Raw genomic sequence first — 27,516 nt, 5'->3', positions numbered from 1 at the left:
TGAAGAGACCAGTCATGAAACCCAGAAACAATGGACTCAGTAGACAGAGACACTAAACAGATGTCCGCTCTCTTCCAACAATATGAGGCTATAGAAGCATGAGTGAGGTAGGAGTGGTGGGTTGTATGCAGAGATAAGTCAAGCCTCCAGAAGCCCAGGCTAATGAGATGGTAATGAGATGGTAATTACAACAGATGCTGCTGGCCATGGAAGCATAGAAGGGCACTGGCTGAAGATTTCCGAGTTTGATGGAAACTGCACTGAACACCTCCATGATGCTCAGCAAACCCTGAGCACAGACAGTAGTTAGACAGTGACAAGACCATCCTGCTGACCCGTCTTCAAAGAAAAATCTGAGAAAGAGTTAAGGAGACATAAAACTGCGAATGGAGGGGCAGAATTCAGGATGGTGCAGAGTTAATATTGGCTGTCAGTTTAACAGGAGGAGACAAGCCTCTGGGGATGTTCATGAGGGATTACCTGGATTAGGCTAGCCATGAGCTGTGACTGAGGGTTTATCTACATTAGGTTAGCCGCTGAGCATTTCTGAGAGGGATTATCTAAATGAGTTAAGTGTTAGGTGATGTGGGTGGCATCATTCCATGGGCTGAGGGACCTGGATTTCCTAAAAATGGGGGGAAAAAAAATGAGCTGAACAGAGGCATTTCAATCTCTGCTCAATCTCAATCTCTGCTTCCTGATTGTGGAGTCATGTGACCAGCTCCTGCCCCTATGACTTTCCTGCTATAATGGATTGTACTCTGAAGCTATGAGCTAATTTAGATTCTTGTGTTTGGTGTTTTATCACAGCAGTGTGTATAGTAACTTATAGAGCAGTGTGTGCAGTAACTAATACAAGTGACATCCCTGTTATTTCTCACTGGAAACACTGTAAGCCGGAAGATGACATATCTTATACACTGAGAGCAAAATCCTGTTGTCTAGAAACCAGTGCCCAACAAATACTTGCTTTAAAAATGAAGTCAAGTTAAAGACATCTCTCAAATGTATGAAATGTAAGAGTTCAGCACCAGCAGACTAGGATTATCAGAAATATGAAGACAAGTCCTCAGCTGAGAGATAATGACCCCAACGGGAGTCTGAGTCAACACAGAGGAATGAGGAACACTGGGCCTGGCAATTACGTGGGTAAATATAAATGATGTTATTTAAACCTCTTTCAAGCATAATTGAATGTTTGAAGCAAAATTAATGTGAGGTAAAAACTGATAACACCAGAGAAAAGCAAGAAGACAGAGCAGGCACTGTAATGGGTCTCAGGCTGTGTGTAAACTGGTTTGACTCATTGAATATATGAAATTAAAATGTAGACTGTGAAGCCACCGAAGTAGCCTACCAGACATGAAGTGAATTAGCCAGTGGGGGAACGAAAGGGCAACATAGAAGTAGTTCTTAACCTTAAAGGCAGGAGAGGGTGTGCATAGAACAGAGTGAGAGCAAATCTTCAAGCTCTCACTGGGAAGGCAGATGGTGGCAGACTGAACGAAAAGCAAGGCCCTGCAGGACGCCTACTTTCAGCTTAAAGACACACAGCCTACTTAAAATAGAAGGATGGGCTAACGTGTCCTGTGCTGGCGACAGCGAAGATAAAGTGACCATAAAGATAGCAATGAAGTAGATCTTAGAACCAGTGCATTACCAGGGTAAAGAGAGCTGTTTCAGTCACAGAGACTAATTCAACAAGAGGACTTAATGGTCCTAGCCATTCATTGCCTCAGAACAGCTTCAAATGTCCTGAAGAGTTCAAAGATCAGCAGAGAGAAGCGGAAAGAAACAGTGTCGTGTGGACAGCTTACGTAGGACCGTCAGGCAGCTTGTTCACCTGACCCAGATGAACATTCCAGCCAACAGCACATAGTCTGCATTATTCTGAAGAATAGCTGATGGAACAAGCCTCAACAAATCTGAAGGACGCATTGTCAGATAACACATTCTGGTGACAGTGGCATTGATACGGACATTAGTAACATAGTAGGACATCTCCAAACTCCCAAGCATATTTCTAACACTTAAAGGAAAAAATTAAAGATTGCAAGGAATTTGAATATGGTGCCTCTTAAACACAAACATAGCGTGTCAAGATTTGTGGGCGGCTACAGGAGATGCTGTGTCACTAGGTATATTAGTAAAGAAAAACAGCAGATTAAAACCATAGTAAGGAGGGAAGAGAAGCAGAGAAGCTGGGCCAATGGTAGATTGTGTACTTGGTGTGGGCAAGGCCCATTGCCCACAAAGAAAAGAGGAATATAAAACTATAGGAGTAAGTAAAAACCCAGTGGTTGTAAGGTACAACAAACTGGCAAGCCTCCAGCCATAGAGAGAGGATCTTTGTCCATCTGTCTGTCTGCCTGCCTGCCTGTCTGCCTGCCTGTCTGTCTGTCTGTCTGTCTGTCTGTCTGTCTGTCTGTCTTTATCTGTTTTTATCTGTCTACCTACCTACCAACCAGTCATGAACTTAACTAATGTGTATGAAGCTCTAGGTTTGAGTCCCATTGAAAAAGAAGGAAGGGATGACAAATCAGTATATGGAATGAAAGAGATACCATTATCACTTTACACCTTACAGATGTGTAAAGCATTAGGCAATGCTATAAAGAACCTGGCAAAATGAGTTCAGTAAGGTAAATACGATGGTCACCTTCCCAGGCCACCAAAGCTACTCGAGATGTAGTGGATTAGCTGGATGGAGAGTGTCTGTTAGCAGCTTTTGTCACACTTGCCTTCAAGGAAGGAAATGTGAAGCCCAGACAGACTCACTGCTGGCTTCTGCTAAACTTTTAAGGAAGGAATAGTCCTTGTATCAAACTTTTCCTGAATATTGAAGATGTGAGAACTCTTTCCTGCTTGTTCTCTGAAGCCAGGATTACCCTGAAACCAAAATCAGACAGGAAAAGTCACAGTCCATTCTCTCTCTGAGCATATATGAGCATAAATATTCCTAATGAAGTGTTAGTGAATTGAATTTTAACAGTAGGCAGTGTTCCCAGAAGAGTTTATTTCAGGAATGGAAACGAACCTGAAATAATTCATCATAAGTCATTATGTCAACACACCGAAAACAAAAAATCATGATTTCAATAGAAAAAAAAATTGATAATAAGTAACGTTTGTTTTTAATAATTCTCAGGATGGTTGAGATTTTGTTAGTTGGATAAAGGACATTTTTAAAATAAAATCCTACAGCTAACAAGTATGGTAGGAGACAGAGTTCCTTGACCCCAAGACCATATAAGTCAGGGGCACCCTCTCACTGCCTGTCACTGCTTGTGTGGGGTGCGGCTGGTACTGGGCAGCACAGAGGCCAGAGAGGAATCTGCAAAGCAGTGTAGAAAAGACTCTTGAGTGTCCAGAAACTCAGATAGCTTCAGAATGTGCCCAGAGTATGAAGAAGTTATGGCTGCATTCTTACTGTGGACAGGCATTAATGGTCGAAGAGAGTGGGGGTGGGGGGAAGTGGGTTCCAGTGTTCTTCATATCTGACTTTTGCAACTCTTCTCCAGCATTCACTCTTAATGATAGCAGTGAGACGCATGTACCAGGAAATCTCAACTTTAAGCTCTGGGATTTATGCAAATATAAACAAATGCTGCACAATGACTTTAGCAAAGTACTGCTTTTGGGATTCTTTGTGTTTAAAATACAGAGGGTTAGTGATAATTAATGGCTTCTGCCTTACCCTTCTGTCCTTGCTTGCTTCTTTCCTCTCCTCACTCTCTGCCTGCCTGCCTGCCTGCCTGTCTGTCTGTCAGTCTGTCTTCCACAGCTGTGGTCCTGTTTAGCACTCCTACTTGCCAACCCTCCCCACATACTGATGTGTCCTGTGTACCAAGTACTGGCCAAGACAACAAGGAGGTCCTGTGGCCTGAGAAGCCTGTGTCCATTTTCCAATTCTAGTCTGAGCAAGCCAAGCTGATTTTCTCGTAAGGTCATTTCCCACAAGCACACCCCCCACCCCACCCCCCCACACACACCTTTTTTGGCCATGACTATATTCTTACTCTGCCGCCACTTAGCTAGAGACTCTATTTAGTTCTTAGATCACTGCCTCAGGCAGGCTCTCCCTGACCCCTCAATAGACCTTGTTTCAGCACTTTCTGTTTTCTCTTTCTTTACCATCACATCTAATGTTTCTGGTGTCATCTCCAGGCTAAACATTGTGAGTTAGTCAGATGTCCTTTTATAGCAATAGGGGTTGGTTCCAGGACCCCCCATAGACACCAGAATCTCTAGATATATAAAAATCCCTTTTAAACAGAAGCAGAGATTTTGTATATAACCTTTGCATATTCTTCTGTGTATTTGAAAAAATACTGTATTTTAATGTCTGGTATGGCATAAATGCTATGTAAATACTTGTTCTGCATGTTTAGGGACGATGACCAGACTAAAGATGAGTATGCTCACTATAGTTACCATTCAGCCCACGGGTTGGTTTTATTTTATTCTGGAGACAGAGTTTCTGGTAGTCTCAAATTGCTATGTAGCCAAGGATGGCCCCAAATTCCTGATGTTTCTTTCTCTACCCACATCCAGCTCAGTCCATGTGTTTTTGACTTGCAGTTGACTGAGCCCACGGACATTGCAGGCCAACTGTGTTTGTATTACAGGTACATTCTTCTGAACTGTGCAGAGGTGGGCTTCATATTGTATGGCACTGTGGCATCTGTCCATTCCTTACGATAAGTCAGCCTGGACTCCAGGTGGCGCAGTAGCGCATATGTATGTAGCCAGGCTTAGATGTGGTCCAACAGGGTTGCTAATACATGCCGTGCCTTATACACAATTGCTGCTATCCATTTTAGGTAACACAGGAAGAAGGGCAGCAGTTAGCTCGGCAGCTCAAGGTCACGTATATGGAGGCATCGGCAAAGATCAGGATGAATGTAGATCAAGCTTTCCACGAACTTGTCCGGGTTATAAGGTAAGCAGAACTTGGGCTAAGTGTGTGTTCTAGTAGAAGACCATGCAGCATTTGTAGTGAGAAAGAGGGAATTGTATGTAGGAATAATTGAACTAGGGGCTGGTGCACATTGTGGGTTACATTTCAATGAAATACATGGCATATTCTAGGCATTTCCAACCCATAAAAATCTCATTTATCTTAAGTTGAAGAAGAAAGTACATGTAAGGATTTTGAAAATAGTAAATGCTTTGACGGTAGTGATGACAGCCACTAATCAAGTCCCTGTCAGACACAGAGCGACATTCTTTCAGCGTTAGTACATTGGATCCTTACTATAACCCAGAAAGCTGGTTGCTTTCTTTACCCTCCCTTTCAGGTGAGAAATGGTACAGACAACTGAAATAACTTCAGCCTCTATGTTCGTTAAACTCTGGGACTTGAACCCATTCAAATCTCAAATTCCTAGTTTCTGCCAAATCCCTGCCAGGCTAGGAGCAACCCAAGCAGCAGAGACTCCATCGTGTCTCAGGTGTTTGCCCCGCAGTAAGATGCAGATGCATACACTCCAGTCTATAGAGAGGTATTTTGGTAGATGGCCTAGGAGTTCCTGTGGATTGCAGACTGCTTGAGGTGGCGGTAAGGTCTGCTGTGCATGTTGCACAGAGTAAGCTGCTCCCGATGAGTTTGTGGGTGCCTGTGGCTCTGTTTTCTCCTCTTCCCATCTCCTGGCTAAGCCTGCTAGGTAGACAGCCTTGACGGGCAGATGGGGTGGGCCCTGGTTCATTGTGTGTCTTGGTGAGAGGGGAAGAAAGAGGCTGTAAGGTTTAGTTTTTGATGAATTTCAGCTCTGCAGGACGGAAGCATTCTTGAAGTAGATGGGTCGGCAGTGACGGTGGTTATGTAGTGAGAATGGGCGAGGTACCACTGAACTATAACGTAACAGTGTTGACCTGGGAAGCTTTGCTTCCCAGCCCTCCCCCACCCCATTTCAATTTCAGTGCTTAACCACAGTGCTTAACCGATAAAGCAGTTCCTTCATAAAACTGAATTACTATCTTAATCAAATACCCATATTTCCCTTTGACTCCCAAGAATCCCAGATTCTCACCTCTCAATCAGCTAGATGTGCAGAATTTTTATTTTTTAAACATCACAGAATCTTAAGCCCTCGTGACAGTTGTGAAGGGGTAGGTTTTTATTATTCTCATGTTAAAATTAAAGCGTCAGAAACCACTAACTTGTCTAGTACTGATTTTGTTGTTGTTGTTGTTTAACTAAGCGGCAGAGAAGAGGGATTACTGTGTCATCTGTAAGAGGCAGTTTTCCATCGTCCCCGATGATGCATGTTTATTGCTGAGCACATGTCTGAGTCCAGGAATTTGAACTTGGGAAGAGACTATACAGGCATTGATTCAGGCTTGACCAGGAAAGCAGTTTGCATGTCTCTTCATTCTTGTGAGGCCTCACACATGCTTGGCAGAGCACCCCACCCCTGAGCTTCACCCTGCTCTGAGCACTTGCTGCTTCTTTTCCTTCCAAGGATTTGCTCTCATCCCCTGGTGCAGCAGTTCTCAACCTGGGAGGTGCAACCCCTTTTGGGGTCAAATGATCTTTTACAGTGTTTGACTAAGACCATCAGAAAACAGAGATATTCATGTTATGATTCATAGCAGTAGCAAAATTACAGTTATGAAGTAATTTTATGTTTAGGGCCACCACAACGTGAGGAACGTTGCGCTGTGAATAAGTGCTTTTCAACCTTCTAATGCTGTGGCCCTTTAATACAGTTCCTTATATTGTGGTGACCCCCAACCCTAAAATTATTTCATTGCTACTTCATAAGTGTAATTTGCTATTGTTATGAATTGTTAATATAGATATCTAACATGTGCTCTCCCTCCCCCCAAAGAGGTCTTGACACACAGATTGAGAACCATTGTATTGAAGGGTTCAGAATCAGGAAGGCTAAGAACCACTGTTCTAGTAGAACACTGAGAAGTGTATTCATTTCAGTGCAGTGTGTCCAGAAGTAACCTGCATTTGTATTGGGAGATTACTGATGGTGATACTATTTAGATTTCTCTGTCTTACAGGAAATTTCAAGAGCAAGAATGCCCTCCTTCACCAGAACCAACCCGGAAAGAAAAAGACAAGAAAGGCTGCCATTGTGTCCTTTTCTAAGAGTCCCTTGAGGTTTAGCTAACAACTGCCAGGGCAGCCCTCATCTCCGCTACCGTTTACATCATCTGGTACCTGGTAGCCTTAGACTGGTGATCACCGTGTTAGCCTTACACCAAGAAGCTGGCTAATCCTTTATGTGAAGCTAATGTAACAGTCTTTCCCAGACTTGTGTAAAGGAAACACTAAGGCTGCTTCAGACATTATCTGATTCCTTTAAAACACATGTCTACACACACAGATGCAGTCTTCAAGGGCTTTTAATAGAGGTGAACCAAGTTTGGAGCCTGAGCTATTTGCTAAGCTGACGTCATAGGTTGTGAAGTAATTTTTAACTTCTGGAATCATGTTGCCTACTGTTACTCTAAATAGAAATATAGGGAAGGTTTTTTTTTTTTTTAATGTGAATTTTTGCCTATCTTTAAAACTTTTGATGTCAACTTTCATTAACCTTAAATACACTGAATGGAATCTACAAAAGTGAGACATCTCAGACCTTTCCTGATGCTACGGCTTTTGTTTTTCCGGTGGCCAGAATACCAAAATGCCTGTTGTATTTATGGATTAAAAACTGCTGATTAAGCCTTGGTTATCATGCCTCCTTCAAGATGACAATATTCTCTGTGGCCAAATGTTTGGACTGGTTCTGCACTTAGGTGTTTCGGTGAACTTGATTTCTTTTCACAGCCGTGGTAAGGGTAAGCGTGAATGGTTCCTGTCTGTCTTCCTTTTTCAAGTATTCCTGGTGAAGGATTAAAAAAGAAAATCCACACAAGCTAAAGCTGTTTTTGTTTGATGTAATATAAAATATGGAATTGATCTTTCCAAAGTCAGAGATGATTAATGTTTTTGCTATATACTTTTATACGTTATTTTCTTATCAAACTAGTTAACAAGTATTTTTATATGTTTGTAAGCGAATATGCTTTCACAGCGTACCTTGTGTATATGTAAAGATGAGTATTTAAGTCTCACTGTTCACTGTTAACTGACAAAGAGAACATGGAAGCCACGGTGACCATGGCTTTTGCTTGCTGGTGTGGTCCTTGTTACATCCACTGGTGGCCAATAATCAGAAAACCTTCCCAAGAGAATGCAACAGGACGAGACTGTGAAGTCACGTTCAATGTCCCCACTAGATATTGACTGTTATATCAAGTATTATGTGTAAAACCTCTATTTGACAATTAGTGTAACTGTGGATGGCTTCTGACTTTGTTTTTAACTCTGTGGATTGTGTTTAAGCAATTCAAAGTGTGTTCCTGGTTTTGAGACTCTCAGTGGTATTGCACAGTGGTCACTTTATTGAATGTGTACAACAGCCCCATGAAGTTTATAAAGTGGACCCTTGTATAGCTTCAGGTGCTAGAATTAAAAGTTGATCTGTTATCACCAGACGCTTGATGGCTCCTTTTTCATGCCAGGGCTTCGGTGAGGGATATAGACCTGGCTGGAGTGGCCTGTGCCTTTTCTGCACTGTGTCCTAGGGAGTTCTGCAGGTGAACTTACTGTTCCACTGCTTTCTTGAGGTCAGTGGGTTTTACCTTTTTCTCTCAAGTGTTCTTAAGAGAAACCCCAGGGGTAGAGGAGAGAGGGTAGTGAATATATTCAGAGGATGAATCCTAAAATGTCTTTGGCAAAGAGGACCATGTATTTATTTAAATACAAAAAAATAACTTAATTTTATTGTGTTTCAAAATGTATCCATTAATATAAAATCATTGTTCAAATTTCTGGTAAAATTACTGCCTGGGGAATCTAGTAGCTTTATCTTTGGCTCTTATGCCTCTCAAGAACCGTTGTATCTCCTTGTGGGAGGAGGTTCCTGTTTGTCACCTGTGCCTTCAGATACCAGGAGCTAGCCTGTAATATTCAGGTTCCTGGGGTTCCCCCAGATTTTTCTTCTTTTTTTTTTTTTTCCCATTCTGAACTTCACATTGTTTATTTTCATGGCTACATTTTCAACTTCTGCAAGCTTGCTTCTGCACTTTTTTGGTCTCCTGTTGATCCTGTCCAGTGGGTTATTTTAGTCTGTGTTTTGTTTTCTAGGGTTTTTATTTTGATTTTATAAGGTCTCACTAAGTAGCCCAGGTTGACCCGAAACTTACTGTGTGGTTCAAGCGGGCCTTGAACCCGAGAGTTTCTTGCTTGAGTGTGAGTGTTGGGGTTGTGATGCCTCCCACTCCTGGGTTCTGTGATCCTCCCCTCCTGTTCTCTCCTCTTTTTTCCTCCTCTCTATCTCTTGAGTTATGGTCAGTTCTGACTGGCATAGAATTCGCCATGTGTACAGCCTGGCCTTGGGGTTATAGCAGTCCTCCCTTGTGCTGGAAGTGCAGGTGTGTGGCCCGCTCCCCCCTCGTGTGTGTGCACCTCCAGTTTCACTCGTGCATGCCTCTTACCCAGCCCTTCCCTCTCTTTCCCAGAGAGCCCTGATGACTGTGTCACAACATAACTTCTTACTTGTGCATCTAGAGTGGCAAGGTGCATTTTGATCCCACATCTCTGTAGTTCTTATTTGTCTCTGTTGTATGTTTTTTTTTTTTAGTTAGTTAGGATCCTGACTTTTTATATATTTAAATTTTGCTTAGATGATAGAATTTGCATATTTTATGTTGTTGGGTGTCTGGACTTTTCATCTGAAGGTGTTTGGCTTTGTTCTGGTAACCAGTCTGTATATATGCTATTCAGTTTGAACCTCTGGGTCTTCCTTTACTGAAGTAGCTTTTCTTCTAGGGATAGATTAGTCTACCATTGAACATCCTGAAGTGACTGGTCAGCATTCTCCAGCATGGCTTGTGGTATACAGACAGTCTCCACCCTTGAGAAGTAAGCTTGCCACAGCTCATGGTTCATTCCTTGACCAAAGTCCAGTTGACCCAAACATATACTTAATATTTGGTAAAGACACTTTACCCCATGCGTAGTTTGGAATCCCCTCTTTCCCTTCACCTCCACAGTCCTTTTGAAACACTCCAGAACATTCTACAGCAACTTCAAGTTGCTTCAAATATTCCTTGAGCTCTGGTCATTCAGTTCAAGGAAGCATTTGTGTCCTGCCTGAGATCTCCCCGGCCTTCTCCTATAACCAGGAATATTGCTTTAGGCTGAAAGCCAGGGCAGCTTTAAGACTTAGTTTTTGTTCACTGTCCACAAATCATTGTTTTATACATTTAATGTCTCACATACCTTCCTTTTTTGAGGCAGGACCTGGTCTTGCCCAGGCTGGCCTTGTTCTCCTGGGTTCAAATTATCCTCCTGCTTCAACCCCCTGGGTAACTGGGGCATTAGGATTATAAATAGCACCCACCCACATAGTTCAGTTTCTGATTGGTTCAGGAAGTAAAATAAACCCACCTTGTTGAGGCAGGGTTTCATTTCTGTCTCTACACTGTGTTTTAAGGCTAGCTGTCCCCACAGCTTCTGGGCTGTTCTCCTGCCTCCATTTCTCTTCCCACTGTAGGAGTGCTGGGGATTCCAGATTACTACACTCCAGAACCATTACTACAGGTGGCTTTTTATATGTGTTCCAGAGATTGAACTCTGAGGTTCAGACTCAGTTCTTCAGGCTTGCCAAAGGTAGAGATTTTACCTGTGCAACCATCTTCCTGGTTCCAAGAGCCTGTATTTTAAGAAACCCCAGGCCTTGTGATGGTAGGAAGCTTTGAGTGTCGAGTGAGGGACTTCAGCAATCAGACTTCTGTAGGTTTGTTTGATTGTGGACACTGGGTAGGAGCTGCAGTGTGATTGGCAGATAAGAAAATGGAGTATGGAATGTTTGGGGAAGTTCTTTGGCACGAAACTGGGTAATGGACACATGTTTTGTTTTAGGGAGTTAAGCTGTAAGAATAGTGAGAGCAAGTCAGTGCTTAGTAGTCAGTCCAGGTAGGTAGCAGTGCAAACCTAGAATTAGTTGTTAAATTGGGATGCTTGGTTAGAAGAGAGAAGTCTACAGTTTGGCTGTGTAGGGTGGAGCAGCCTGGGAATTCATGCACTCAGGAGGGTGGGGCAGGAGAATTATGATATCACAAGTTCAAGGCCACAGTGGCTTACATAGCAGGGCCCTGGGGAGGCAGGATTGAATTCTCTGTGGCAGAGAATGCTCGTTCAGTGCTTCTCCAAGCTGCTTAGTCTCCAATGCTGTGGACTGACATACTCTTGCTAAGTGCAAGGACAAGAAAACTAGGAAAGTAATCATCCGGTTGGCTATCACTGCAATGTCAAGTTACTATAAAGGTTTTCTCAGCATGAGCTTCACGGTTCTGCATCCCTTCTGTGGATGTGACTGAAGTGCAGGTCCTGCATCAGGCAGCTGGAATGTCCTGCTTCGGGCAGCAGGAGATGAAGTGTTTCCAGGTGACCCTTCTGATGTCCTAGCTGGGCTGGTTATTCCAGGTTAGGATCACTTAGCAGATATGTAGGTCAAAGGACAACTTGCTTGTGTGCGTTAGTTCTCTTCTGCCCTATGGATTCTGTGGACTGTAGTTAGGTCTTCAGGCTTGTCAGTGAGTGCCCTTACCCACGGAGCCATCTCACTAGCGCGCCCCCCCCCCCCCTTCTCTTAATACTTAAAAATTACTTTCGGTAAAGGAAAATTGTCTAAGCATGTAATGACTTAAAATGTGAGCCTGTTAGTAATCAGTATGCTGGAGAGGGGTATTTTGAGCACCGTGAGATGTTAATGAATGCCATCTTATGTGAAGACACCATGCATGTTAAGTGAAAACAGCCCGAGATAGCATAGCGCTCTGATGATAACTGTTAAAAATTATGTATGTAAATTTTATTTGTTGAGACATTTTCAGTTACAGATGACCAAAATGCAACTCTCATCAGATTCCGTACAAAGGTGTGCACTTAGAGGTTTACGAAGCAGTGAGGGACAGGTGGAGTAGAGCTGGTTGCTGGGAGACCTGCCCTGTGCAGGAGAACTGGATAAACTGTGAAGGTGAGAAGGAAGGGCAGGCAGGTCAGTCCTGACACCAGAACAGCAGGACCGACTCGGGCTGGTTGTCAGAGCTGCTCGGGTGCCAACCCAGATTCCCTGGGCCCCACCATTACTGTCTTTGCCCTTCCGTCCCTGGATATGTACATCACCTCTAAGCCCTCGGGGGTTCAAAAGCAGGCACCATTATTTAAATGTGACATTTTAATATAGATTTTTTTTGCTTTCATTTTTCACAAGATCAAAATCAGAGAATTAGCCCTGTGCTAATTAACATGTAGCTGCTATTTATAATTTGTTACCGCATTTCAATCATTTTTCAAAGGGGATTTATTTTCATTCTGTCTACTTTGGGCAATATGAACAAGAAGAATGGGGATATTGAAGTCAGCATTGCCAAATAGCAACATGGTGGAAATGGCTGGGTTCCTTGATTTGGAGTTTTTAGTAGGAATTAATTATTTATGGTTTAGTCTTGTTTGGATAATAGTATGCATTTTTTAGGGTGTAAATATTTTACTTCTTCATAGTTACTCCATGTAACAATTTCTAAAGCCGGGCTTTGGAAACTCCAGGTCAGACTGTCATAAGTGTAATTCTTTGAGTTTTCTGACTTTAACAAGCTTTGCTGGCTTGGGACAGTTTCTCTAGTGCTAGGAATACAGCTTCCACTGTGTGTGATCCAAAATTTTGTTTTTACTTGTTATTGTCTGAAACATGGAGGCTTAATGAAAACAAAGCTCAGTGGTGATTTGACAGAAATAATGTTTATGTATTGACAGGACAGAAAGGTTGTGATGGGTTTCCAGAGCGCCGAAGGCATGCAAGAAAGTGTGCCCGTTCAGGTGCTTGCAGACCTTGAGTGCACTGAAGGCGCATGCAGGAGACAAAGAAAGCACAGCACGAGGTCTTTTAAGTTTTTCACTTTAGGGGGAAGGAGCCCAGGTTTTAGTCTTATTAGCTACAGCAGATTGCCCTCTGATAAAACATGCTGGCATGGTGATAAGAAATTGACTCAATGTCTGATTGGGAAGCAGAGCTCTGAACTTCTTACAATGTGGGTTTGACCAGATTACAACTGGTTTGGATTGGTGTAAGATATATACAATTATAATTTTCTTTGGTTGATTGCACACTACCATGCCTGGCTCTAGTTGTCTTTATGTGGCAAGTTCTTACTAGCCAGAGTGGAAATCCAATCAGATTTCATTCATAGAAAGAAAAATCTTTATTTTCAAATGATTGGTTAGCCAGAAAAATGCACCTAATGCAAGGCTTTTGGCAAGAAAGATTTGACGTTCACAAACTCCCCATTGCAAACAGAGCAATATGATTCATTGATGAAAACATGTTTCTTGTTCTCTTTTTGGCCATTAGTCATTTTTCTGGTTTTTAAAAAAGTCTCCCAAATCAGGATTAAAATTATATATACCCAAGTGGGACCAGGTAAAAACATAATCCACTATTGAAGCCTGCCACCACCTGAAGGAACTTTGATTTTCAAACAAACTCTGAGAATAAGTCAACAGCAAGATCACTGGGAGGATGTTGCAGAAGTAGGCAGGGCAGATCCTTTAACAGAGCATTTTTGGGGAGGGTAGAAATTCAGAACTCTCATTTCTTTGTTTTATACTCCTTTGAAGGAGAAAGCAATTCATTAAAACATCTAAAAATAGTGTTGGAAATAATCCAGATGGCTGAGCGGTGTGATGCCATCGGCCCATCTAGAAGAAACAGAAGTGCCATCTTTTCCTGCAAATGAACTAGGTAGCAACTAGAAGAAGACCCAATCCTCCCACTACTTAATTAGTCTTAAAAACAAAGACAGACCCAGTGAGATTTTTTTTTTAATTGAACAGGTCTCTTGTGTTAAGGAAAATACATATTCAGGGGTTGTACATAGATGTGGCTGGGATATTCTGACGTGTCTAATGCAGACTCTTAAAGTACTGTATTCATAGTACTGTGTGCATCCTGCCCACAGTATGTATTTGGATGAAGCAGTAATAAACAGACTTGCAAAAGGATGTGGTGGTAGTTTTAACAGATGCATGAGTAAAACCTGCTGATGAGCTCATAGCTGAGATAAACATCTTCTTACTCTGATTGTTGGTTCTTAGACTCCTGGGTTTAGTGTGCTGCTGATGGCTTGGAAGTCAGTGGAACCCCGACCTTCCTTTGGACTACCCATGAAAACCAGGGCCCTGGTCTAGAAATCAGGCACAGGCATGACTGAATAACCCTTTCTTGTAGGCTTGTGTCTTAGTCATGGGAATAGGCTCGCTCTCTCTCTCTCTCTCTCTCTCTCTCTCTCTCTCTCTCTCTCTCTCTCTCTCTCTCCTCTAACTATAAAATATCATGACTTAAAAAACCTTTTAAGTAGGGAAGATAGTATTTTTGTTGAGGAATTGACTTGGAGACTCCCTGCCAGACTTATCATGTAGTTCTCAGAGCTAAAATGCTTTATTCTAAGGAAGTTTGGGAAACCTAAAAGTTCCAGATATGTGTAGGAAGATTTTTACTTGGCTTTGGAACCAGTGCCCAGTTTCCTGTCTGCATTGGCTCAGAGAAGGATCTGCCGAGAGAAGGTTGATGCATCTGTCTGGCATCCTAGGATGGTTATGGCACCAACAATCAAAACTCAACGGAAATCACGGCTCACAATGAAATAAAGTAGCCGTCATCACCTGCTGCCCTGTGTGTGTTAAACAAAGCAGTGTCTGGAGGTTTGGAACAAATGCCATCCCACCTTAGAGCTTCTCCTTCAGGACACGGAAGAACCCAGGACCCTGGAGACTTACCAAGATACCTGGAGTTGTGCTAAATAAAAAGAGACAAACAGGTTTCTGTAAGAGTGAGCAGGCCAAAGGTGAGAGAGGAGAATCTGTCCTCTGCATTTGATGGCTGTATCTCCTGCATGCTGCATCCTGGCACCCGAGCACGTGGTTGCTTCTCCTTGTGGATGTGGCCAGGGTCTCCACCCTGCTTGACCAGGGGAATGCTCCAGAGGGACAGACTTCAGTTTAGTACAAAGTGAACCAACACTACTCAGTGTAGGAAGAGGGCTGCCTGAGGACAGGGATGCCCCACTTTGCCTGTACTCACCAAGAAGTATTCAGACAGGATGTCCCTTGGCATCCATAAGACTATTGGGCAAACCACACCATAAAAAAATGAAAACTAGTGGACACAATTTAAATCATCTTAAACAAGCAAACCAACCACCCAACCATTGGTGACTAGAATCTGGAATGAGGCCCTGGGGAGTGGAACCCCTACTAACAAGGGTGCACATTGCACGCTCTGATCTCCTTCTTGTCTTTGCAGCTGGTAAACTGGGAGCTTTTGAACCTCTTCTTCACAGTCATGTAGCGCTCCTGGATCCCACCTCCACACAGTTTGGTGCATTCTGACCAGGCTGTCCACGGGCGCATCCGACAGCCTGAAAGTAAGAGAGCGTCTGGTTAGGCTAGCAGAATATGAAAGCAGTGACATCCAGCAGGACTGTCCAATAAGTTCTCTTGCCCTTCACTGCTTCTCGGTATAAGAAGTGGTTGAATTCATTAATACCTGCTATCCCCATTAGGGGCTGTTAGCTCATATGTGATGGTTTGCAAAAGCTGTGGCTGTTAGTGCGCTGGATCTTTGCCTGTCAAAGGGCAGAGTCTGTTTCCACACCCCTTTGAATCTTGGCTTGGTTTGGCCAATGGGATGTGAGCAGGTACCATGCCTGAGAAGCACTGCTAAGTGTGAGTACATTTGGGTGACCTCACTGGAGAGACCCCATGGAAAGAGGCCCCAGGAAAGCAGGTGAGGCTGGGGTGCTGTGCCAGCTCTACTTGATTGTGGCTGCAGAGATGAGATTGAGTCCAACATAGCCAAAGTTCAGAAGAGTGAATCCAAGCTAGCTTGCCTCTGAGCTGCAGGATCATGCTAGTAAAGGTTTGTTGAAAGCACTGACTTGTGCGAAGTGTCCAGCCATAGGGCAGTGAGCTACTTCATTAGCCTCCCTGCCTGGGTTTTTAGCCCACCCAGTAGTAAGTAAAACGAACAGTTCTTTTCTTCCTATGAAACATGGATATGCCTTCCTCAGAAGAACCTCCTCTGACCCCCATAGATGAAGCCTCGTGTTTGCACTTGTCATAGCTCTCCATGTATCTCTCCTGTGAACACAGATGCTCAAGATTATTATTAGTAGATACCTGTTTACCACACCACAGCAGAGCTTGCTGGAGAAACTGCTGAGTATATAGCCTTTAACTGGTCTGGACTGATGCCTGCCTGCCTGCCTGCCTGCCACAGACATCTGGGTTTCTGAAAGGATCTGTCTACTTAGTCCATCTCTGTGCCAAAGAATGAGCTGTCTTTTGTTTGTTTTGTTTTCCTGATACAGATTTTTTTTGTGTATCATTGGCTGTCCTAGAACTAGCTCTGTAGACCAGGCTGGCCTCTACCTCCAGAGTGCTGGGGTTAAAGGCATGCACCGTGGCTAGATGGGCTGTCTTAAAGAAGAGTCAGCTTTTCACTTTTATATGGCTGCTCTTTTTTGCCCTCAGGGAGTTCCAAGAACACCTAATGGTCTGTGCCCAGTGTAAGAATTAGATCATCTTAACTCACCATCCTGTTGGCCTGTCAGTCATTTGGCTCCCTTGGTGTGTACCAGCTCAGCAGTGTAAGGATTATTATTATTTTTTAATTTTTCTTTGGTGTGTGTGTGGGGTGGGGGTGGGTGGTATTTTGCCTGTCAAGGCCAGAAGACATCAGATCCCCTGAGACTGGAATTACAGAATGTTGTGAGCTACCATGTGGATGCTGGGAGTTGTACCTGGGTTCTTTCCAAGAGCAGTTATCTCTCCAGCCCATTGATTTTATTTTTATTGTTTGAGTTTTTTTTTCTAATTGTTTATTAATTGTGAATTGGCATGTATGTCTGTGTGAGGGTGTCAGATCCCCTGTAACTGGACTTACAGACAGGTGCGAGCTACCATGTGGGTGCTGGGAATTGAACCCGGGTCCTCTGGAAGAGCAGCAAGTACTCTTAATCACTGAGCCATCTCTCCAGTCCTGGGATGATGGTTTTAAAGATTGGTTTATGTCTCTGATTTATTTGTGCGTATCTCCATGAGTGTCTGGCACAGTATGTGTTTGTGTACATCAGAGAGCCATTTTGTGGAGCTGGTCCTCTTTTCCAGCATGTGGGTTTCAGAGCCTGAACTCAGGCAAGCTTAGGCTTCATCGGCTGAGACATCTTCTGGCTTTTTTTTACCTAACTCAGGTCTGTTACATCAGAGAGCCATTTTGTGGAGCTGGTCCTCTCTTCCAGCATGTGGGTTTCAGAGCCTGAACTCAGGCAAGCTTAGGCTTCATCTGCTGAGACATCTTCTGGCTTTTTTTACCTAACTCAGGTCTGTTAAGCCACTCTTCAAACTTCCAAGCACAGGCTCAGACCCAACTCCTCTACAGTTGGCCGCTGACTTTCCCACTCAGTTCTCTAGTCCTATTTCCTGCCTCTCCTTGTATCCTTCCATATCTGCACCCTACCTATTACTTTGGTATCCTTTGGTGTCTCTGCCTTGGTAGTGGTGAGTCTTGCCAGCTCAGAGTGCTTTTTAACTGGCAAGCTCCTAAAAGCTCCCTAAGACTCTGTCTTTCTCTGCTCTGGCATCTCTTGGAGCCCCAGTTTGCCCTGTGCCCATTCTCTGGCTTTCTTTGCACTTGGTTCATTATTCTGTTGGAGTATTAACTGCTTATGTGGCAACCTGGGTCCATATTAATTTGAAGAAATAAAATTCTAAATGCTAAACTTTGTGGTTAGCACTGAACCAAGAAGCCATCAGGTCAGGGCCGTCTTGTCTCAGCTCTACCCTTAATGGGATGATTTGATCTGAGAAGTCAGGAAAATTTCCCTAAACAACCAGGCTCCTCTCAACACATCTGTGCCATCGTATGTCCCTTTTTGCAAAAGCAAATGAGGTTGGTTGGTCACAGCTGATGGTGAGCAAGGTGTTTTGCAAATGTGAAGAAAAACTGTACAATTTCTAGAGGCTCTTAGCTTAAAAATGGATTTTGACAGCCAGTTATCATATCTAATATATTTTTTGCTACAAATAATAACCCAATTTCTTCCATATAAATTATGCTTTCTTAGTATTTGGGAATCAGAACTTTGGTCTGAATAATCCAAGTGCCTCTCCTCCTTGAGCCCAGAGCTGTCCCAGGTGTCCTGGAGGCCAGCACAGGCCAGCACAGACCCCAGGAAACAATACCTGGGAACTGCTCTCCATCTGATTCTTCCCTCAGCTGCTCACTCCTCCTGCTTTCTCGGGCCTCTCTCCAGCGCAGCTTCTGGACTGATGGACTGCGAAGGCATTTCCGGGCACGGCACTTCTTGCGTTGCACAGTCTCTGGGCAGGGTGCACCTCCGAACTGAGGTTCCATTTGGATGGTCCGGGTTCGAATCATATGACCTTTCCCACATGACTTGTTACATTCAGACCACTGGGACCACTCGCTGAGTTCACAGTCAATGGCTGGCAAGATACAGACAGGTGTGAGTATATCTATGTCTGAAATAAAATAGTCCAATATATACCTTTGACTATCTCAACCAAGCAGCCAAGAGCAATAAGCCATTTTCCAGGAGAAACTGGTCTCTAGCAGCAGTGGCATTATCTAGACCACATTGTAAGCAGTAGGGTCGAGATTTGAGGCAGGTCATGACCCACACACTTCCCATTCTGACTCCTGTATGCCTCGAGAAGGTGATGGGGAACTTTGAAGGTGTTCTCATAACACCATGGCCTGCCCTGTGTCTTCCTGGAATGGTCATATCAGCTAGTGGCACTGACCACCCTCCCCAAACCCCATCCCCCACCCCCCAGTCTCAATGACCCTAGATTTCCTCAGGGAAGCCATAGTCTTCATAGTCTTCAGAGAATGGTCACCTACGTCATAGCCTTTGGAGAGGACATGATAGCAGGTGGTTGCCTGCAGGGCCCACACCTACAGCTTTCTTAAACCTATGCAGCTTTTCTTACTCTGCACCTCATCTGCAGCCTGCATATGGTGGTCTGTGTAAAGCACACAGGAGCCTGAGGTAGGAAAGTCCACAAAGGATCAAGAGCAGGAGGTGTTTTTTGGCTTCTCAGAGTAAAAGATGTAGCAAATCCTTACAAAGCCAGCACCTCACAGTGAAGAGGGAAACAGCATTTTGATCTGATTTTTCAGGGTGTGTCCAAGGAGGCAAATGGTTCCACACTGCACTGGTTTTGTAAAGCTGGACTCTTAGGCATTTTCCAGCCTCTTTCCCTGAGGGAGCTTGTCTGCCAAATGGGGATAATGGTAGCTTTTGAATTAGGCTACACGGCTTAAATGAGCTGTTTGCTTCCAGCGGTTTCCTGCAGATGTTCATTTCCGGATCTCCTGTAATGGACTCTATGGGTATAAAGATTTATTTGAATTGGTGACTTGTCACCATTTGGTAAGGGCTCTAGAGTCCAGTCATCGAGGTAGCTGTTAGCTAACTATGGTTTGTAAAAGCCCCAGGCTACTGAGTTTACTGGTTGAGGCCTGCACCTGCTTACACTTGGTGGCAGTAGCTGATTTTAATCCTCAGAAAATCCTTAGAAAGTTTTGCTGCTATACGGACCTGGGAATGGACGAACAAGAGAGAAGCACTATCGGCAGTTAAGTACGCAGATTTCAGAGAGAGATTTGGGCACTGTATTTTTAAGAACCTAGCCTTTTCTTTCCTTTTTCCCTTTTTCTCTCTTCTTTCTTCCTTACCAGTCTGTTGGTGTCACTGACTTAATGGCAGCCTCAGCTCAAGGGTAAGTAAAATGATCACATGGTGCAGAGATAGAATTGAAAGGTTCGGAAAGTTAATGGGTAAGACAAAGCCTGTAAGTAGGGAGGGGTAGGAAAGGGACTGGGGACAATTGACTTGTGCTACATATTCACTTTGCGTGTTTTGCAGACAAGATTAAAGACTTTCTTCCAACACAGATGCAAACTCCACTCTCTGACAAATTAGCCTCACTATAGGATCTAACAGTATATATCCTTTTGCATGTGTATGTGTATGCACAGGCATCTCTAAGCCCAAAGATGAGTTCTGGTGCTTTTCTCCAGTGTTCTCCACTATATTTGCTGAAAAAGCGTCTCTTGTTGAACCTAGAAATCACTGATTATAGCCAGCTTGTCCCAGGCTTTAAGAGATCCAAACCCTGGTCCTCACGCTTGCACACAAAATGATTTATCCACATAGCCATCTCCTTGTCTGGCAGTATTTAGCAAATAGCTGGTTAGGGCCTCACTGAACCAGTGAACTTTGGAGGAGGGAACGGTGAACTTTGATAACCAGGACTTACGGCATTCTGGCAGCATGCACTTCTCCGCCTGCTCCAGATCCTCATTACAATCACCCAGCTCTGCCAGAGACTTGAGCATCCGCTGGCGGGTCCGCATGCCCTTCCCACAGGTCACGCTACAGTCACTCCACTCGGACCAGGGAGACAGCAAGCACGGGATGGTATCTAGGTCAAGAGCCAAGTTTGGCACTGAGAACAGGCACCTTTTGTTGGGTTTGATCTTGGCCCTACAATACCCCCACCAGCACTGGCCACTGGAATAGAATGGAATTGGACCCTGGGTTCAGAGTGAACAGCTTAGAATAGGAAGTGTCTCCCCGCTGACTGTGCTTGTTACTCTTCTGTATCTCCTGTGGCCCAGCCAGTGGTCATGACTTGATACCAGGTGAGATCAGTGCAGCATAGTGCAAGTTCTCAACAGAGACACCAGTGATTTAATGGTGACTAAATTTAATTATAGTCACTATAGATTTAATAGGGCCTCACTAAAGAACACCCCAGACAGATTGGCTCAGTGCTGCAGTTTTGCTTGTCTGAACTGAAGTCCCTAGAAGGAGGTGTGTGTGTGTGTCCCCATCTTTGCACATCGATATGCATTTGTGCATAGAGTGGCCAGAGTTACGCCTTATTACAACGAACAAGGCCATTGTAAAAGAGGAATGTGCTATATACAGTGGTGCATGCTTTTAATCTCGGACCTTGGGTGCCAGAGGCAGGATGATCTCTGTAAGTTCAAGGCAAGCCTGGTCTACATAGTGAGTTCCAGGCTAGTCAGGGCTTCATAATGAGACCCTGTATCAACCCCACAAACAAAACACCAGGAATGGATTAGACTTGGCCAATGATGTCTTAGCTAAATTTACTGTCCTTTTCTACTGTTCCAAGGAAAATGCTTCTATGAAACACAGATGAATTCTATCCAGAAGCCGCCAGTGAAGCTCCCTGCCCAGAGCCCTCCCCATACCCACTCACGGCACTCAGGCATCATGCATTTCTCCGCCTGTGATGTCTCTGCCTTGCACATGGAGCCATCTGCGGGGCTCATTTTGACCATACGGTGCCGCTTCTTCATGCCCATCCCACAGGTGGCGCTGCAGTCGTCCCACTCACCCCACTCAGTCACCAGGCAGCTGCTAGGAGCTAGGGAGACCATACAGTTGGAATTGTATGCTGGTGCTGGGATCCACCTGCTTGCCCCACCCACCTACAGGGCACCCCCACTCACAGCACTCCTCGTTGACCGTGCACTTCTCTGTCTCCTCCGTGGGCAGCATGCACACCGAGCCGTCTTCTGGGAACTGCTTCACGTACCTTTCCCGGGACCTCATGCCCATGCCACAGGAGACACTGCAGGGCGACCAGGTGATCCACTCCGACATGGTACAGGTGGAGCCATCTGTAACATACTGAGCATGCTCAGGAGGGGCAGAAAAGTACAAGAGAACTCTGACTCTGGGAGGAGAGGCGTTTACAGAGAGAGGTTAAAGGAACAGCCCTAGTAGTTTAGAACTCATTCCTCCTGGGGGCACCTGCCTGTACAATGGGAAGAGGAGGAAAGAGGTTTCAGTTCTACCACTGGCATTTAGCTTCCTAGCTCTAGTCTCTAGAAAGAAGCCTCAGTGTTGACAGTGAATTCTCCCTGTATCCTCATAGGCGTGTCCATAGCAGGGCTTGTTCTCCACGGTGCTCTATCTAGGAAACTGGTGGCCTGGAGAAGGGACCCTTCTCTCCTTCCTCCATGTCCTGTGCACCAATTGACTGGCCAATTAAGTAAGATTGTGAAGTGGGACCCCAACCAATGCACACAGCCACCACCTGATTTAGAGTAAAAACCAAATGCTCTTCTTGTCTCCTGTGTGTGTGCTTGTCCCTGGCACACTCTCTGGATTAAGAGTAAAGTTTGCATTGTCCAGACACAGTCAGAACGGTGGTCTTTGGGGGAGGGGGCAGGGGTTGTGGAGACTTTGGGAAGTGGGGCCTAGCTTGAGAAAGCACATCACTCTCCCACAGCACGATGTTCTATGAAGTACATGGGTCAGGAAACCACTGACTAAATCCTCTGAAGACCAATCAATCCTTCCCTCTAATGTTCTGACAGGTTTGGTCTAGGTGGCATAAAAGTAGCATGAAAAAAAAAAAAAAAGCCAGTGTCAGAACTCAGTTATCAGAGGATAGGCCACGGGTTCCGAGGCCTTAAGGTACCATAGGAGGCACCGATTCTGGCTGGACTTCACTGACAGTGATGCCACTCTGAAAGGGTGTAAGGGAGCCATGTTGCCAGGAAGCCTTCCCTCCCCAGTCTTCTCCAGCTGGCTTGGATTGTCTCCTTACCTTCATCGCTGCAGCCGGGGCCCATGCAGGGCTGGAAGTCCTGGGTGTCAGGACAGGGGACACTGAGGTCCAGCTGTGCCTTCAGCATGCGCTGCCGCATCCTCTTGCCCTTTTCACAGGTGGAAGAGCTACAGGCCGACCATGGGGACCAGTTGGAGTAGATGCAGGTTTCAGGGGTGTCATCTGCAAAGAGTGTTCGACATGTTCTCCCTGGGAGCCTGTAGAAGCTGTGACTGGCTTTTTGCATAGAGGTTCATCTGTGCATTCCAGGGATGGGAGCAGACATCCTTTTCCTTTGAAAATGACACTCTAACATTCTGCTGGCAAATATCTAATGAATAGCAACCATTTTTTTCCTGGAAGAGCCATTTGCACATGTGCATCTTCTCACCACTGCTCGTCCTTGGCAGATAGTGTTTCTAAGCATGTATGCACTGCATAGGCAGTTTTAGAAAGCTCACAATTTTTTTTGCAACTTTATTTTTCCATTGACTCCACCCACTGGTATCAGTTCACTGAGCCCTTGCCCTGTGCTGGCATCCTTAAGAGCCTTACTTAATTGTGTCTGCTGATCCTCGTCTTCCCTAAGGCAGCCTCTGCTATGAGCACTTCTTAGTTGAGGGAAGAGGGGTAGGAAAGTTAGCTTGTCAGGGTTACAGACAGTAACAGAAAGTCTAGGATTTGTGGGGAAACTTAAATTCAAACCAAGGCTCTGCCTCTTTCTCTTGACTGTAGTGCCTGGCCTGTCCCCCATGAGGGATAGATGAACTGTCAAGGCAGAACAAGCAGCAAAGCAGCCAGTGATCTGGATGCTACGACACCTACCAAATACCCTCTTTATGGCCATGATAGACAGCTAATGTTAAGTACTTATTCTAAGGTCACTCTTTCACCAGGTGGCTGATACTTGGTGCCCAATGTTGGCCTTTGATTTTAGTCTTTTTCTTTGGCTAGGGTGCTGGGGATAGAAACCAGGGCTTGGTCCACGCTAAGCACATGCTAAGACACCAGCACCATCCCTGCCGTACCCCCTACTCCCACCCCAAGTCCTGGTTGTTTCAAAGACCTTGTTAGAGGCTACTGGTCATCTCAGTTTATGTTGCCACCTGCCACAAAGAAGAATAACATACCTTCATCTTTCTCTTCTGGAGCCAGGTCAGCTACAATGTCATCCACGTTGTCAGGTACAATGTTGCACTGTTCTCCCTGCAAGAGAAGTGGACAGTGTATATTCGAGAAACGAGGATGGGTAAGGGAGAGGTAGAATAAGTAAATCTAATGCTGCCTTGGCACAAAACCCTGCAATGGCAGATTTCTGGGCCAACATTTACACCTTAAATGAAAAGAAATGCAAGAAAAAAAAAGCATTGACTAAACAGATATCCTGACCATGGGCAGACATTAGCAACTGACTGTAGACCTCATGAGAAACTTGATCAAATCATTCATTTGATCCTGGCTTCACTCTGAGTTGCTTTCACTAATTTACATCTAAAAAGATAATTTTTATATTTGAACCCTCAGGAGGCCCAGAAATCCCATATCCAGAGGTGCTTCCTGCCGGAGACTCCAGTGATTCTAGAAAGGTGCAAAGGCACATTACATCGTACCTTCCGGGCAATTCTCTCGATGACAACTCTGGCCACTTGTGTGATGGACCCACCTTCTGGGTCATAGAAAGGACTCTGAGGATGGTCCAGACTAGTCAGGGGTCGGATTTTTTCCTGAGGAATTGTGGGCTTGTTTGGTGACTGCAGGAATAAAAACAGACAGTGTGGGAAATACAACACGAAAACATCAAAGCAATTGGTTATTGAACAAAACCTCTAATAGGACCTTGCATACATGTCTGTGTGTGTGTGTGTGTGTGTGTGTGTGTGTGTGTGTGTGTGTGTGTGTTCGTTCTGGGGAATCAAACATGGAGCCTTGCTCTGGTTGGGATTTATAAAATGTAACTGTATTTACAGAATTCTACTTGTGCGGCTCCTGTGCTTAGAAATCCATAAACCTATGCTTAGAATCTTACACATGCACCAAAAGTTTGTGCCCAGCTGGAGGAGCCAAGTTCCAAAGAGGTCATCCAAGCTTAGAAAGGGCTGAGCCAGCTTGACCTGGATCCAAGGCCTTTTCTTCTGGAGCAGGCAGCAAACTGTTCTCGTGTTGGGTCAGATGTGAGTCACACTGGGTCTGATGACTATGTGGCTCAGCCATTGCTGTGGGAAGGCAGCCCCAGACTAGAGATAGAATGGAGTGTGGCAGGCTTGAAAAGCTATTCCCAGCCAGCCATTGCAGCACACACCTGTGGGGGATGGTGAGTCTGATGCTAGTCTGGGCTCCACAGTGACAACACGTCTAAAGCAAAAAACAAAGCAAGGCCTGGGGACATAGCTTAGTGGTAGAGTGCTCCTCCTGGATTCTAGGCAAACCTCCAAACCCAACAACAACAACAACATAGCAAGGAAACAGAAACATTTAAAAATCAGGGCATCAGGTACATCTGCCTTGAAAAATCAGTGTTCTGAGTGATAGCTTTCTCTCATTTCCTTCCTTTTGGGTGTGAATGTAAATGCACACGTGGGTACAGGAGCATGCGTACATGTGTGTGGAGGCCAGAGGTCATCTTTGGCTGTCGTTCCTCAGGGACTCTCTACCTTGCTTTTTGAATCAGGGTCTCTCCGTGGTCTGGGGCTTGCAGTGTAGGGTAACACAGCTGCCCAGCAAGCATTCCCCTCCCGGGCACTGGGTTTACAAGCATGTATTACCAGGTGTGACTTTTAATTAGGTTTTTACCTAGTCTGGGGAATTGACTCAGCTCCTCCTGCTTGCCTGGCAAGAACTTTACTGACTTGCTGTCTCCCTACCCATCTCCTACTGGTTTTCTGATGGCTCCAGACTTTAAAAGAAGACATTTTAAAATATTTTAAAATATCAGACATTTAAAAGAAGATATTTTAAAATATCTTTTTAAAAATATTTATTTATTTAACATGTTTAAGGTGGTTTTTTGTTGTTTGGCTGGTTGGGTTATTTTGTTGTTGTTTTTTTTGTTTGTTTTGTTTTTGCCTGTATGCATTTATGTATACCACCTGTGTGCCTAGTACCCAGTTAGGAGAGGGCATTAGATCCTCCAGTTAGAACTGGAGTTACAGATGTTTGTTAGCTTCCTTACAGGAGCTTGAACTGAATTAATCCTCACCAACAACAAGTGCTTTTAACCACTTAGCTACTTTTTAGGCCCTGTGATAGCTTTGCATAGTTGGTACATAGACCAATTCTGGCCACCCCACTAGACAAGGGATTTCTAGGCTATAGCTGAGTCACACCCACTTCTGTGCTCAGGACACCTAGAATAGGGCAGACCAGGAAGGGTTGCTGAGGGAGTCTGCCTCCCGTTGTGGGTACACACCTACCTCATAGGTCACCCCGCTGTCAGTGCCAGCATCCCAGGGAATCAGGTCCTGCACCACTTTCTGGACCCAGCCACACTCCTTGGTGCACAGATCCTCTGCAGATAGGCCTACATTCCAATCCGGACTGGGGCCCATCATGGTTAAGAAGGACATTAAGTGGCGTGTCCTGTCCACTGAGAATTCAGCTGAGGGTGCTGCTCTCCTAGAAACCAGATAAAGAGGCTATCATATTTGGGAAGGGCTGCATACACTAGATGGGGCTAGGTGGCTTGGCCATGGCGAGAGATGGAGAGGAGAAGGGAGGAGGCAGATTCATTCCTCAAGCATCCTTGGTTCATCCCTGTGTCTCCTCTGAGCCTCCCTGGTGGACTAAGATGGAGAAAATAGTATCACTCACACACTGTCCATTTAACAAAACTCTATAGCATTTCCTTGGTTGATTTACCTGCCCAGGTGTGGATTGACTCATCACGCCCTGCACTGTAAAGTTCTAGGAAATCAGGTGTTTGTGCTGCACATACAGCTTTATTCCCAATGTATAGAACAGCATCTGGCACAGGGTACTCAGTACACATATTTGAAAGAAAGAACAAATAACACTGGTGTATGTGTGTGTATGTGTATGTATGTGTGTGCATGTATATATTTGTGTGTGTGTCTAGCTATGTGGGATATGAGATGAACTTTACAAACAACTGCTCACCAAGATCCCAAGACATATCTTCATTTCATCTTTACAACAGAACTAAGGTAAAGATTATTGGTTCTCACTTCTTTAAGAGAGTCATGAACTTGTCCAACGTCACAATGTTAAGGGGCAGAATAGTACGGAGACAACGGCCCACACAAACATGTTCAAAGACAATATTCTTTCCGCCATCAACTCCTAAATTCTCCTCCTGCCCACTCAACTGAGATCTCCAGAGTGCCATAGTGGTGAGATCTTCCCATGCCGTTTGTCTGTTTCCCTTAAGAGACCAGCCAAGGTGAGACCCAATCTGGCACCAGGGTATACCCACCTGGTTGCCCTGGTTACCAGTTGAGATGGCAAGCAGGGTACCTTTAGCTGAATGTTCTAGCTGCTGGAAATCATGTCTCCAGACTCCAGCTACCAGGAGTTGCTCTTCAGCCTCCATCTTCTCAGGTTGCAAGGTCTCAGGAGAGACTGCATTGCAAGACATCCCACCGAGGGGACTGAGGAGGAAGAGTCACACTCTCTTAGCACATTCTAGGTGACAGACCAATTCTATTTCATTTTTCCCTTCATCGTGATTTTGCGGGCGTAGAATTATGACCCTGTTTTGTCTCAGGGAAGTGAAAGTGCATAGAGACTACTGAGTTTGGAGACATGGGTAGCAGGTG

General features: G+C 44.7%; 2 protein-coding genes across 2 annotated transcripts in view; one reads left to right on the top strand and one right to left on the bottom strand.

Annotated features, from left to right (window-relative positions):
- Rras2 (RAS related 2) overlaps positions 1–8,499 on the top strand; it is a 68,130-nt gene extending 59,631 nt beyond the window's left edge. Inside the window, exons 5-6 of the mRNA XM_034524604.2 lie at positions 4,824–4,942; positions 7,018–8,499. Of these exons, the coding sequence (XP_034380495.1) occupies positions 4,824–4,942; positions 7,018–7,105 (207 nt within the window). The 3' untranslated portion in view covers positions 7,106–8,499. The remainder of the gene's footprint in view (positions 1–4,823; positions 4,943–7,017) is intronic.
- Positions 8,500–13,873: 5,374 nt separating this feature from the next.
- Positions 13,874–27,516, bottom strand: part of Spon1 (spondin 1) — a 266,493-nt gene continuing 252,850 nt past the window's right edge. Inside the window, exons 8-16 of the mRNA XM_034509559.2 lie at positions 26,155–26,356; positions 24,355–24,495; positions 23,875–23,950; positions 22,745–22,927; positions 21,639–21,809; positions 21,386–21,553; positions 20,414–20,578; positions 18,311–18,574; positions 13,874–15,486 (exon numbers count right to left, since the gene is read on the bottom strand). Of these exons, the coding sequence (XP_034365450.1) occupies positions 15,323–15,486; positions 18,311–18,574; positions 20,414–20,578; positions 21,386–21,553; positions 21,639–21,809; positions 22,745–22,927; positions 23,875–23,950; positions 24,355–24,495; positions 26,155–26,356 (1,534 nt within the window). The 3' untranslated portion in view covers positions 13,874–15,322. The remainder of the gene's footprint in view (positions 15,487–18,310; positions 18,575–20,413; positions 20,579–21,385; positions 21,554–21,638; positions 21,810–22,744; positions 22,928–23,874; positions 23,951–24,354; positions 24,496–26,154; positions 26,357–27,516) is intronic.

This window comes from Arvicanthis niloticus, chromosome 1, assembly GCF_011762505.2.
Source record: "Arvicanthis niloticus isolate mArvNil1 chromosome 1, mArvNil1.pat.X, whole genome shotgun sequence".
In the NCBI taxonomy this organism is placed as follows: domain Eukaryota; kingdom Metazoa; phylum Chordata; class Mammalia; order Rodentia; family Muridae; genus Arvicanthis; species Arvicanthis niloticus.
This window is presented reverse-complemented; position numbering and strand designations above follow the sequence as displayed.